We start from the raw sequence: 14,471 nt of genomic DNA on the forward strand, positions 1-14,471 counted from the left end.
CACCTTGAAGACTAAAGTGCGCCTGACCCAAGCCATGGTATTTTCAATGGCATCATATGCATGTGAAAGCTGGACAATGAATAAGGAAGACCGAAGAAGAATTAATGCCTTTGAATTGTGGTGTTGGCAAAGAATATTGAATATACCATGGACTGCCAAAAGAATGAACAAATCTATCTTAGAAGAAGTACAACCAGAATGCTCCTTAGAAGCAAGGATGGCGAGACTGTGTCTTATATACTTTGGACATGTTGTCAGGAGGGATCAGTCCCTGGAGAAGGAAATCATGCTTGGCAGAGTACAGCGGAAAAGAGGAAGACCCTCAACGAGGTGGATTGACATAATGACCGCAACAATGAGTTCAAGCATAACAATGATTGTAAGGATGGCTCAGGACCGGGCAGTGTTTCGTTCTGTTGTGCATAGGGTTGCTATGAGTTGGAACTGACTCGACAGCACCTAACAACAACAACAATGTTTTATATATATATATACACATACCTATATATATGTATTTCTGCGTCATAGTTATTTAATGCAGAGGAACTATTATTGTAGTGATTATGCTTCTTGGCTAGACATGGAATATTAATTTCTTTTCAAAGGAAATGTTTTAATATTCTTTTTTCTGGGAACTTCCTCACACCTGGAAACACTCTTTTGGTTGGCATAAATTTTTTTTTTTTCTTTTTTAGTGTTAATATTATAGACACACTTTCAGTGGAACTCATTAAATTTGAACTTCCTGACTGATTACATTTGAGCAATTTGAAAGATGGAATAGTAAAGCCACCAATTAAATGATAAAATGTCATATTTAGAAGGAAAAGTTAGTCTAATTCTAACACAAGTTTTATCACATTGAAGGCTCTTTTCCATCTGTTTTCACATTCCAGAATACAACTATATGTCACCGACCATTAATAACTGTAGTTGAATAGATAAAGTAGAGGAAAAGATAAAGAGCTTTATGTGTAAGTTATTAACTTAAATAGAAACTGAAGTAAAAAACAAGTGGAATTTACTAGGGTTCATTTAATAAGACAAACTTCTAACATTTAAAGGCAGTTACTGTGATTATGATTTTTTGGTTTTGACATTTTTTGTTTCAATATAGTTGAAATTTCAATTTATTGCTTCTTGGCCAGCAAAAATATGTAAACAGATGATTGACCTAGCTAAGATGACAGTGAACTAGCTTGGGAATGGATCATCATACATGTACCATGAAACCATGAGAATCTTCCATTGTCTTCACCCTCTAGGGTAACTGTTTATGTCAGACAGTATGCAAAGGAAATTATTCATTGTAACATATTTATTTTACTTTTTTTTTTATCACAGTGTGAAGCACTGCACATAAACAAGATAGACAGGTTTCTTGTTCTCACAGTTCTTAGAAATTAATGAGGGGGGGGCAAGAAATAAACACATGCATAAACAAGATGATAAAATATTATATTAACTCTGATAACACAAAGGGTAACATGATAGAGAAAAAGTAGAGAAAGACTTCCTTAGAGTGCTCAAAAAAGACCTCTTTCAGAAGACGACATTGAAGTGAAAACCTAAAAGATAAGATTATTTAGTCATATGAAGAACTGAGGAAAAATCATTTCCGGTAGAAGGAACACCAAATAAAAAGGCCTTGAGTTGGGAAATGGAATAGCACGTTTGTAGTATATGAAAAAAACTGATGTTACTGACTTGAAGTGAATGAGTAAGAGTAATACAAGATGAAATTAGAGAGTATGGTGGTAACCAGCTTGTCCAGGTGCTACATACTGTGATAGGATATAGTGTATAAGGCATTTTATTCTAAGAATATAAGAAACCATTTAAAGGTTTTGAACAGGAAAGTCATGTAATCTGAGTATTTTTTTGAGTGATTCCTTTGACCACAAAGTAAAGAATGGGTTGAAGAGGAAGGCAGAGTAGAAGAAAGCAGAGCAAGTTAATGCAATATTCTAGGCAAGAGGTTATGCTGGCTGGAATTAGGCTGATGGCAGTGAATATAGGTAGAAGTGGCTAGATTTTAGAGACTTATTTTGGAAGTTGAGCAGACATGATTTGATGGTGAATTACAATTGGAATTTTAGTTGATTGAGAAGCCAAAGAGTCAAGATCACATGGAGGAATTCAAGGTTTTGAGTTGATCAAATGGGCAGATATTGGAATTATTTTCTGGAGAAGGAATAAGTTTGGGACAAGCTGGGGGATGAAATATGATCGAGAGTTTTGTTTTGGGTAAATCAAGTATGGAAGCCTATTGAACACTCAAGAAGACGTATTAGAAAGTAGTTGGATATAACTCTGGAGCTAAGGGGGGTTATCTGTGCTGGAGCATCATTTGAGAGCCATCTAGAAAAAGATTATTTTTGAAGCCAAGTGATGGATTGGTCTTAGAAGTTTTTTAGACAGAAATATTTTTTTCCCTGTTTTCTATGATTGGATGCAGAAGCGCTCTCAGTGATCTTGGTTGGTCATAACTCTGTTATTTACTATCCATGTGATCTCGGGCTAACCATTTAACTTTCCTGAATACCTATTTAAATAGGACAATATATCTGTTACTTTCTCAAAGGATTTTGTAGGGTTTAACGAGAAAATGCATTTGAAAGCACTTTGTAACTGTATACAAACGTTGTTATAGGAATGAAAGGCAATTTAAAATGATACATAAACTTACATTGGATCTTCTTGGTTAAAAAGTGAAGGTAATATAAAGAACAGCATTTCAGTAATTATTCATTGTAATTTGCACCAGAGGTCTTTCTTTTAAATGTTCACATATTTTGAGTTTAATAGACTACTGAGATATCACAATAGAAAAGTTTCTTTCTGAATTGTATGCTTTTGGCATAATATTAATGAACACAATTAGCTGTGACTTACATATTACCAAGTAGCAGTACTAAAGCCACTAACTCCCCTAAATTCTTCCTGGAATTTGGGTTTCATCCAAAAAATAACTGTTTGACAAAATTGAAGTACTCCTTAGTTACTAATTTAGCACCATTAAAGCACGATTTGTTTCTGTTCTTTTTTAATCTGCCATAATAATTAAATTTTGCTTTTTCCTGTTTACTAAAACAACTTCCTACCTACTTGAAGGATGATGGTTGAGCAGTGATTTTCCACTACTACATGCTGACATAGATCTAATCACCCTGCTTTGTTGTTTTGAACTGAGTGCTTTCTAGCTCTTTTATTTTCCTTTAGTCTAAAGTTAAAGTTGCTAAGTATCACAGGAAACAAATCTTTTAAAGCATACAAAATTACTTAATTAGCTCCTAGACATTAATTGATCATTCACCAGGTGTGACCTTAGGAAATGGAAGCAGTTTCGTAGGAACTAACGCTCACTATTTAAAGATGTAAGTGTTTCAAGTATGACTGATATCACAGACAGTGAGGAAAATTCACTCAGAAGACCTGAGTCACTTACAGTAAGGGAGACTGCTTCTGTGAAAGTCTGGCAATATGTTTTAAGCACTGTTTTGATGGTTCTACAAGATTACTTCTATTCTCTTCAGGGTCAGGTTTCATGCACTCCCACCTGGTAGCTGGAAAATCAATCTGAAATAAAGGAACAATTTGTCATTTATTGAGGGTGACTCAAACAATTCATTATTAATTTAATAATCTCCATCTTAGATCTGTAGAACCTAAAATAAAGGAAAATTTCTCTTTTCTGTGCTTTTTATCATTTTAAAATAGAATCATTAAAGCTTTCACTTGAGAGTTAAACATACATGATATTTGGCCAATTCTCAATTATCTACACAAATGGCATATCTTAGTGATCTGTAATGCTTTCTGAGGCAAAATGAGAAAAGTAAGAATAGTATATGCACTTTTCATAAAGATAAATATGTTACATTTTTGTTTAATGCTGAAGTTATATCCTTTCTACATTTTGGTCTTAAATGTCTATCAGAAGGTGACGAAACTGTAGATGGTAATTATAATTTTTTATGGCATCACTTTGGAAAATACAAAGAGTTACTCTACATTGATCTCTGATTCACAAAATCTATAAGTCTGGGGACCACTTTGTAGATAGGAGGTAAAGCTCCTCCAAGGCAAAGACTTGTTTTGCAAATATACAATCAAACAGAATATTTTTGCTTTGGGCTCTGTAGTTCAGATTTACAGACAGGGCTAGAATCCAGCCCTCCTTCTTCCTAGTTCAATGTGCTTTCCATTACATCATGCAACAATGAAATTCTCATTCTAGTAAGTAAAATTACAGCAAAAAAGACTGTTCCAAAATATGTAAATAAGCTGTAGACTTTAGTGCTCCATATATTTGCTTAAGGTTGTCATGGTTTTTAAAAATTCTCATATTAGCAGATCCACAGAGCTCATTTTTCTCTCATGAACTATGTTAGGTTGGAGTTGCAGATAAAATTGTGGAATGTTATGAAGCAGGCTGTGTGAGCTACATTTGAACTGCTGTTTAAGCTATTTGGGCTCTTATTTATTTGAAAAAGCTTTAGCAGTTTCGTTCTGTAACCCCTAAAATATGTTGCAATACTTGTTTTTTGGTTATAGTGTATCATTTATTACTCCAACATGAAAAAAGAAACAAGTAACAGATCAGCTAACCCAAAGCAATATTAAAGTCAATTTTGCTTCTTAACAGAAAGATTCACTTTGGTGCTGTAGAAAAAAGTATGTCCAGTACTATCAGGTTACATTTAGCTTTTTATGTGCGCAAGTATTTTTAAACTCATGGAACAAAAGTACTAGAAATAACATTTAATGAACTAATCCAATTTTATGTTGGCCTTAAATGAAGTGCAGGTTAGATGAGGAAACTACAGCAGTGAATGAGAACACAGTAGCACTCCTGTGCACAAAGCTACAACAAATTATTTTATACATTTTACTTATGAAATAGTTTTCTTTATTTCTGATACATGTATGAGTCTCTATACCAAATGGCATTTATTCACTGGTTATGAAGATACATAGTAATTGATTCTTGAGTCACTGATAAAAATATTGAAATTTCTTCCAGTTGCCTTTTATTCTTTTTACAAAAGAGAAGTTCCCAAAAGGTATTTACTCCAGAATACTTTTGAGCCCCATGCATTACAGAGGCTATAAGAAGTATCCATTACCTTCAGAGAACTTAAAGTCTAACTGAGGAGAAAAGGCACACACATTTACAACTAAAATGTGGCTTTTAGCTGCCGTTGAGTTGACTCCCGATTCACAGTGGCACCGTGCACAATGGAACAAAACACTTCGTAGGCCTGTACCATTCCTATGATTGCTTTTGGATTGGACCATTGTGATCCACAGGGTTTTTATTGGCTGATTTTCAGAAGTAGATCTCTAGATCTTTCTTCCTAGCCTGTATTAGTCTAGAAACTCTGCTGAAGCTCGTTCAGTATCACAGTAACACACAAACCACCACTGACAGATGGGTGGTGGCTGAGCGTGAGCTGCATTATCTGGGGACACTGGGGGACACTGGTGGTTCAGTGGAAGAATTCTTGCCTTCCATGCAGGAGACCTGTGTTTGTTTCCCAACCAATGAACTGAAATAGAGGACAATACATACACAGCAGCCCAAAGGTGTGCCTCAACCCATTAACAGCAAACACATGACTCTGCTCCTTCCTCTCCTCTGGCCATGACTCACTAAACCTGGGCCTGGTCTCAGATTTGCTTCTAATGGAGTGCTCCGTCAGTTTTCTTCAAATGTCTATATTGCAAGTGCCATGCTATGAGACCAATGTGTCACACACACTCATGTCTCAGGCCTTAAGGGCACATTCCTGAGTGCAAGAACAAAAGAATTTATGGGGCTCTTTTCTTTTGGGTACAGGAAAATATACAGTCCTGGTCATCCTCCCTTTTAATTCACACCTTATTACACATTTTTATGTTGGTGTCTTGTGTTCCATTATTCCATCTTGCTTCACTGCGTCTCTTCATTGTTCCCATTTGCATGTGGCCACCATGGTTTCTACTATGTCTTCATGACTCGGAAATCCTCAAGGTAGCTGTTGTGAATAAATGTCCCTACTGTCCATGCCCCAAACCATGTCCACGCCATGTTCACATGGTACCATAAGGCCTCTCTCAGGCTCCCATAATCCTGTCAGTTTGTTCAAAGAACTCCCACACAAATGTAACTTATTTATGGTAATAAATTTTACAGCAGTTCAGAAGAAGAAAGGATGCCTATTGACTGAGTGGCAATGGGGGTGAGTCTGAAGAAAGGTGTTGTAGAAGAGGCACTCATAAGGTGGTTTGGAAATGAGGGAAAAAAAAGAATTCCTTCTACCTGGGGACAAAAAATGTGCTGTGGTCTAAGAACCTGGCCTCAGTGATTAGACTGCTGCCTCCCCTAACACTTCTGATAATGGAGGGTAACCCTGGAATAAAATGCTAGGTAAGGTAAAATATTTTGGGGAAATGAGCAGATAAGAATTGCAATTTAAGGAGGAGGCCCACTAGGATGAAAGGAAGGATTAATACTTCTGGTATCCAGGTTCAGATAAGTGGACTGAAGGGCTATGTTTAGAAATGTCTGTGGCTTGTGTTATTTTTACTGATCAGAAGCATGGCTATATATCATTCATTTAGCAAATATTATATCCCAGGCACTGTCAATTCTGTCAAAGAAGTCTCAGTTAATGGGAAAGAAATATAATGTGGTGAATGTGTTGAAAAATTTATACTGGATGTTATGTGAACACAGAGGAAGGACACTTAACCCTGCTTCAGGCAGGAGTAGAGGAGGGATTAAGGGAGAAATTCCTAGAGAAGGGCCTATGAATCCTAAACGATGCATATTAACTATACAAACAAAATCAGAGAAGGGGCACATAGTGGGCAGTGAGGGGAAAGGGAAGGCACATTGTAGACAGAGGGAATGGTATTCGTAAATGCACATTTTTAATGTTGCCAGAACTTTAAATATCAGACAGTGGCAAGATAAACAGTGGGAAAGGAGCCATGCTATAGAGTTTGGTGTTAATTCTCTAGGTAGCGGGGGTACTGGAGAGTACTAGCAGGGGAGTGGCAGATTTAGATTTAAGTTTTAGATCGATCACATTGTGGCTATGTGGATTTTTGTTTAGAGAATGAAAAAACGACATAGGAAAGCCAGTTAAATTGTTGAGATCTAGGAGGGAGTTGCTGAACTAGGACAGATGAGGTGGGGAATTAAGAAGATAGGTTTGAGGATATAGTTCTGGACTCAGTATGGGAAGACAGAGAAGGCAAGAAAAACAGCTGGTTTATTGCTTTGCATTACTAGGTGGATATGGGGCACGAAAGAAAAGCTTGTACATGAATGTTTATAGCTGCATTATTTATAATAGCCAAAAGGTAGAAACAACACAAATGTTCATCTACTGATGAATGGTTAAACAAAATGCACACATATCAATACAATGGAATATTATTGATCATAGAAAGGAATGAAATACTGAGACATGTTACAACATGGATGGCAACTCAAAACATTTTGCTGGGTCATGAAAGGATTCCATTTATATTAAATGTCCATAATAGACAAATCTATAGAGATAGAAAGTTTCAGAAAGTTAGCAGAGAGAGGTTTCTGAGGTTTGTGTGAACTGGAAGGGCTGAGGGTGACAGTCAAAAGGCATGAGATTTCTTTATGAAGTGATGAAAATGCTCTAAAATAGACCGTGGTGATGGCTGCATTTATCTGTGAATATACTAAAAACAATAAATTGTATACTTCAAATGGGGGAGTTGCAGAGTATGTGAATTGCATCTTAATAAAGCTGTTTAAAACAAAAGAAATTAATGAGAACACTCATGGAGAATATGTACTGAGAGTAGCCCTAACAAACAGAACACTTGGGAACTGTCAACAATGAGGGCTGAACTGAAGGGGAACTTGGGAAGGAGAAAAAGGGATTGCCACAGAGTAGCAAGACGGCAGTAACACCAAAGCCAAAGACAACGTTCAGTAAATGGGGGAGAGGCAGTGCCATAAGGAGCAGAAAAAGGGCTAATCTGATAAAGACTGAAAACTGCCACTGGATTTGGACACCTTATAACAGTTAAGTGCGATCAGAACAAAAGCAAGATTACAGTGAAATTAGACATGACTGCGGAGGCAAAGAAGTAGAAGAGTATATAGAGCAACAAGAACACTGCCCTTAATTCTTAAATTTATGATAGAGCTACTCTACTAGATGGTCAAAGCCTGCCTACCTTGTTTGCTTTTTTACAATAAGAAGCATGTAAACATTTTTATAGACTGAAAAGCCGGACTTAGTAGAAAGGGAGAAGTTGAAACTTCAGGAGAAAGAGAGAATTATTGATGGAAAAAGGTCTTGGAGAATGTGGTAGTATCTGCAGTCAAAAGCACCTCTGGAAGCATAGCTCTTGTTCGGAGGCTGGAAAGCCCCTGGGGAATTGTACGCAGGAAGAGGCAGGAAGTTGAGAAAGACCCAGGCTGATGTACTCAGCGATAACTTTCTTTTCTGTCTCCATTTCTGAACTCAGGTCTATTGCACTCTACCCATTGCTCCCTGTCAGCTCATTAGCTACAGAACCAGGAAGCATTATTGGCTTGAAGGAATCAGGGTCCATGATACCTCATATCCCTTGTCACACTGGAATGGCTACAATTATTGCAGTAACTGCCCCATCTAATTGATAATCAGACAATCAGAAATGTACAGTTCTAAAAGAAACCAGATACACAGAATATAAACCTTTTACTGTACAGAGGTGAAATGTGAACTAAGGTGACTTATTCAAGGTCATAACATTTTAAATTAAAGAGCTAAGCCTAAAACCCAGATTTCCTAACTCTCAGCCCAACATCTTTGCCTGAGATCCATACTGACTTCTTAACACAAATACTGGTGCAAGACTCTCTTCCAATTTCTTTACAGCCTCACAATCTTTAGGTTGAAAGATTTTGTTCTAAGTTTAGCTGAATATGTGACTAAAATGATACTGGTTAGGAGCTTTGACTTTAATATCTTAATAACTTCTATTTTATTTTTCACATATTATCATAAATTAAACATTCCAGGAGGCTCCCTTTATATCTATACCACTGGAAATTATTTTGGAAATATCATTGATTTAACTTTTTCATACTGTTGAATGACTTACATGTTTCACCCTCTTGTTTTTTGGTAAGATGAATTCTCTTTTGGCTCTAAATGTCTAATTGGATTATTTATGTTGTCGTTGAAAACGTGAAACTTCTCTTCACATTCCACTTGCAAGGATGTTTGCTCCTTCGTCTGAGAAGAATCAACTGGAGTCGCATATAATAGTATCACTTACTTATTCCCACCCCCACCATAGCACCCTTCCCAATGACCCCTAAAACTGACTCATTTATAAACCAAACCAAAACCCAGTGCCGTCGAGTCAATTCCAACTCATAGCGACCCTATAGGACAGAGTAGAACTGCCCGACAGAGTTTCCAAGGAGCACCTGGCAGATTCGAACTGCCGAACCTTTGGTTAGCAGCCTTAGCACTTAACCACTACACCACCAGGGTTTCCGACTCATTTATATCCATCATTAAATAATCACCATTAATGCCAGATGTGCGAAAGGCTTTGCTAAAGCTGAGGTAATTTCGGTCTGGTAAGTTAGATTTTAATAAAAAAGTGCATTCATTCCTTCAAAGAAAGCTTGCTTATACCTGTACCTGGAGTTCCCACCAGTATACAAAATGCACTGCATCCCAAACTGAATCCATCTTGTTCCTCTCCTGAAGTCTCTTCTTACTCCTGCATTCTTTAATCAAGTTAGAGGCATTGCTATTGACTCAGGAAGTCATGTTTTTATCTCTATTTTCTTATTTCCTTCATACAGTTGTGCCTCTTTCTGTTTAAAGAAGTGTTTAAAATATATCCCTTAATTTTTTTTTTTTTTTTTTAAGACTTGGCCCTTATGATCTTTAAACTTAGATCACTAAGATATTTTTATAACAAGTCACCACATATCCTGTCTTCTGGTTTTCTAGGACATCTTCTACCACATTGCCAGAAAAAACTTTCTATGGCTCCTGTTGAGCAGAAAATCATGTCCAAATCTGGTACCCAATCCGGTAGCACGGTGTTTTTTACCCTTTACCACTGCGCATCATATAATTTATTCATTAGTCTTAGCTAACTTTGAGACTGTCGCCCTTTTCTGAATCTTTGTGTTTGCACTTGCTGTTCCCTTACGATTTTATCACCCTCCTTTGCTTACACTACCTAATGAGAATTTACTCATTCTACAAAAGGCATTCAAATGTCACACCCTCTGGGAGTCTGTTCCTAAACTTTATACATTTTTTTCCCTTCCCTCAAAAATATTCATTGCTATCCCAACTGTGTTAGTGCCCTAAAGTGGACACAGTTTTTGTCACATCACATCAGAGTTGAGTTGTGAAGGTCTGTTTTCCATGCTAGGTTTTGCCTTCCTTGAAATCCTTGGCTTGGTATTATGCATTCCCTCATTTTTGTAATGTGTTTATCACAATGTATAGTGCATAGCAGTCATGTATTAAATGTGTATGAAATGTAATTGAATTGAACCGCTAGTATTTTGTAATTCTTTTTCATGAGTACAGTATATTTACCAGGTTTATGAAGAGTCCTGTCTTAGTTATTTAGTGCTGCTATAACAAATGCCACAAGTGGGTGGCTTTAACACACAGAAATTCATTCTCTCAGTTTAGAAGGATAAAAGTCCAAAATCAGGGTGCTGGCTCTAGGGGAAGGCTTTCTATGTCTGTAGGGTCTGGGGGAAGGTCCTTGTCTCTTCAGCTTATATTCCTTGGCTCCTTTGTGATTTTCATGTGGCATGGTATCTATCTTTCTCCATCTCTGCTTTCTAACTTGCTTGGTTAATGTCTTTTATATCTCAAAAGGAATTGATTTAAGATACGCCCTACGTGAATACTGTCTCATTAACGTAACAAAGAAGGCCCATTTCCAAATGGGATTAAAACCACAAATAGGGGTTAAGATTTACAACACATATTTTTTGGGGGACACAATTCAGACCATAACAAGTTCCTTCTCTTTTATAATGAAAATGTTTCTCTTTTTGTACTGTTATAATAGGACATCTGCTAAGCAGTAAGCCATCATGCACTGAGTGTCCCTGACGTACCAATCACTCATTCTTATGATCATGTCTACAAATAAAAAGTAGATATTGGGGTGATGTCTGGTAGGTCCTTCGTCCTTCCATCAGAGTGGCCACCACATTGTCCTTAGTACTAAATTTTCCTTCCATTTTCAACATGTTACTGTGCAACTTACAAAACTCTGTTTCCCATACCCCTGCAGTGGTTAAGAGCTATGGCTCCTAACCAAAAGGTCAGCAGTTCGAGTCTACTAACTGCTCCTTGGAAACCCTGTAGGGCAGCTCAACTCTGTCCTATAGGGTCGCTATGAGTCAGAATGAACCCAATGGCAATGGGCTTTTTGGGGTTTTTTTTTACAACCAAATGAGACATTTCAGAGCCTGGAAACTCCACTAGTTTCCTCTAGAGCAATGATTCTCAGCTGGGGGGATTTCATCCCCAGAGGACATTTGACAATGCCTGGAGACATTTTTGATTGTCAAAACTGGGGAGGTGCTACTGCAATCTAGGGGTTGAAGCCAGGGATGTTGCTAAACATCTAACAATGCACAGGAAGGGCTCCCACAATGAAGAATTATCCAGTCCAGAATGTCAACAGTGCTGAGGTTGAGAGACCCTGCTCTAGACGGTGGTACCCAGATAGCAGTTCGCATTTTTTTTTTTTTTTTTGTAGAGATGAAAGTCCTTATTCCCTGCATGCCCATGTATGGAAATGTCCATGCTTCAGGTATCTGACAAATATGATCAACCTTCAATATAAAATAATGAGGAGCTATGATGCAGTAAGGACCAAAGCCTGAAGTCATTGAGCACCTTTCATTCATATCACAAATCACAGGAGGTAGAGAGGTTTTAAGGAAAAATAAAGTACAATAGGTAGGTTCGTTTGCAATTGATCCCCAATTACTCAGCTAATTGTTAGTCATTTAAGAGATATGCAATAGAAAAAAGTTTAAAATGACACATTGCAGAGGCAGGTGTGATTTAGGTACCAAGTTAATATATACCAGTAACTGTTTTTAGACAATAGAAAGGAAAATAAATGCACATAATGAGTATACTAATGGCAACATTCCCTCCCTCCTTTATGATCATGTTTTATGCAGAATAGCTTGCAATTGCTATTATAGAGACTGTGAGAAAAGAGCTTTGAGAGTACTGAATGCAAAATAAAGGCAGTAGAGGTTTCACAAACCCCATCAGGCTGGAGTATAAGAAGACTATTAAAATGTGTGATCTTGGAAGAAAATTGTTTCTGTAATTGACAGCAAGCTACTTATCAACCAATAGTTGGTGTGTGTACTTTAATCTCATAGCCTGGCACTTACCTGCAGGGTCACTGGGGATAGCTGACTTATATCCCACACTCCTGGCGCTATTATTTCTATGGGAGGTTCACTCTGCAATGTCATGCTGAACAGTCTACACCCAAGAAGGAATTTTCTACAAAAGACAACGCATACAGACAGAAGTCATTTAAGGAGGGAAGCTATTATTATCTGTAAATGTTTTCTTTAGAATGTAAACATAATCAGCTATTATACTGACTTTGTTTAGTAGCTAGAAGAGAGATACAATATTCCTCAAGCACAGGTACTAGTTATTAGCTCGTTTCTAATATACCACATGGACGCATGACTGTCTTCATAGATGCCTGTACTTATTTTCTACAAGAAAAAAGTTTTCCACAATGGTTCCTAACCAAAACCAAAAAGAAAACCAAACTCGTTCCGTCAAGTTGATTCCAACTCATAGTCACCCAAAGGACAGAGCAGAACTGCCCCATGAGGATGCCCGGTGGATTCAAACTGCCAACCTTTGGGTTAGCAGCCATAGCTCTTAACCACTACACCACCAGGGTTTCCATGGTTCCTAACAGGTAACATTTATTCTTAATTCCCAACAATGGTGACTGCAAGGTGGGGCTAAAAATCTCAGATTTGTATTCTTGGAGTTACAATTGCCTTCCAGTCAATTAAGGTGTTAACTCTTCCAAATATTTTTGATCTGTAGAGTGACTAAATGCCCTGAGAGCCTTTGACTATGTGAGTTCTAAATTTATGTAAAGAAAAGACAAATTAACATAAGATCTGCAGAATGAATAGTTGTAAGAACTTCACAGAGGGAATGCTGCCTTACTCATAAATAGATTTTTCATAGCCTGGGTTTCCAAAAATCTGTTGTAAATTACCATAGTAAATGAAAGTTCATACAGCAAAGACTTCTACAGCAAAGAATTCATGGATGGTTTTAACAGCTTCAGTAACATCCAAATTCACAGATCTTAATAGGAATTTTAAAAGAAACTATACCTGGCTGTAAGTATGAGTCAGAATATTCGTGAAATATTTCAGTGATCATTGAAATTCAAGTTTACAAAGAAGTATGAGACATCAAGTGTGTCTTTTTAAAAATAATGCAGACTTCCATCTTGTAGTCTAACAGGTACCTTTCAAAACATGACCAAAAAATCAAACAAATAATGCTCTCCTTAAATATTTCGCTTTCTGAGGCTTGTCTTCTTTATTTTCCATATCTAGATATATTGTTAGGAAGTATCTGCCAAGAGAATATAATTTGCAAATATTATTGGGCAGACATTTTCATATAACCCAAGGACAATCTTCTAGAAAGATAGATTTTGAGTCTTCTTTACCCCTTTGTAGAAAGAGTTAGGATCTAGAAACAACTAAAGACAAAGATATCTAGAGTGGGGAGAGTCTCCAAGAGGGCATTTCTGGAAGGGGGTCATATGGTGGGGTTAAGAGGGCTCTGTGGTAAGGGCATCTGATTGGATCATCCAAATTGATGTCAACTGGGAGTAGCAGGCAGATCTCAGATGGGTCTACGGTACCTTTGCACAAGTCAGCCAGGGAGTGTTAACAAGCCCTGGTGAGTCTGGGAGAGCCCACATCATGAACTTTATTAGCTGCAGACTTCAGCTGTAAATTGCTGTTGGGCAAGCGGCCACCAGCTTAAAAAGTGGCATCGCTTTGGATATCAGCAGTCAGACCAAAGGATCTGTTTCTTTTCCGATCCTGTGCAACCTGACACCCTCAGAGAAAGAGAATCAGGGTGTAGGCAGGCTATCTATCTGAGTTACTGAGTATTTTTAACCAAAAGAGACTGCATCCTTCTAAAAGGACTATTTACATTACTAAATTGACTAATATTTTATCATAGAGGGAATATTATTTTCTCCTTATCAGTTACAGGGTGGGAACTCATGAGGAAGAGGGTGATATGTTAATTGCATGTATTTCCTCACATGTAAGTTGTAGAGTTAGTTACATTTGTGGCCATATTATATTTATATGTCTTGGCCCACCTTCACTCTTAGAATCTGGATGATCTAAG

The 14,471-nt window shown here is 37.3% G+C and overlaps 1 protein-coding gene across 2 annotated transcripts in view; it reads right to left on the reverse strand.

Moving 5' to 3' along the window:
• PIK3C2G (phosphatidylinositol-4-phosphate 3-kinase catalytic subunit type 2 gamma) overlaps positions 1 to 14,471 on the reverse strand; it is a 389,187-nt gene that overhangs the window by 260,756 nt on the left and 113,960 nt on the right. For both annotated transcript variants that reach the window (XM_064284537.1, XM_064284535.1), the window contains 2 exons: positions 12,443 to 12,557; positions 3,449 to 3,579 (listed from right to left, as the gene is read on the reverse strand). In XM_064284537.1, the coding sequence (XP_064140607.1) occupies positions 3,449 to 3,579; positions 12,443 to 12,557 (246 nt within the window). The remainder of the gene's footprint in view (positions 1 to 3,448; positions 3,580 to 12,442; positions 12,558 to 14,471) is intronic.

Source organism: Loxodonta africana, chromosome 4 (genome assembly GCF_030014295.1).
Source record: "Loxodonta africana isolate mLoxAfr1 chromosome 4, mLoxAfr1.hap2, whole genome shotgun sequence".
Taxonomy (NCBI): Eukaryota; Metazoa; Chordata; class Mammalia; order Proboscidea; family Elephantidae; genus Loxodonta; species Loxodonta africana.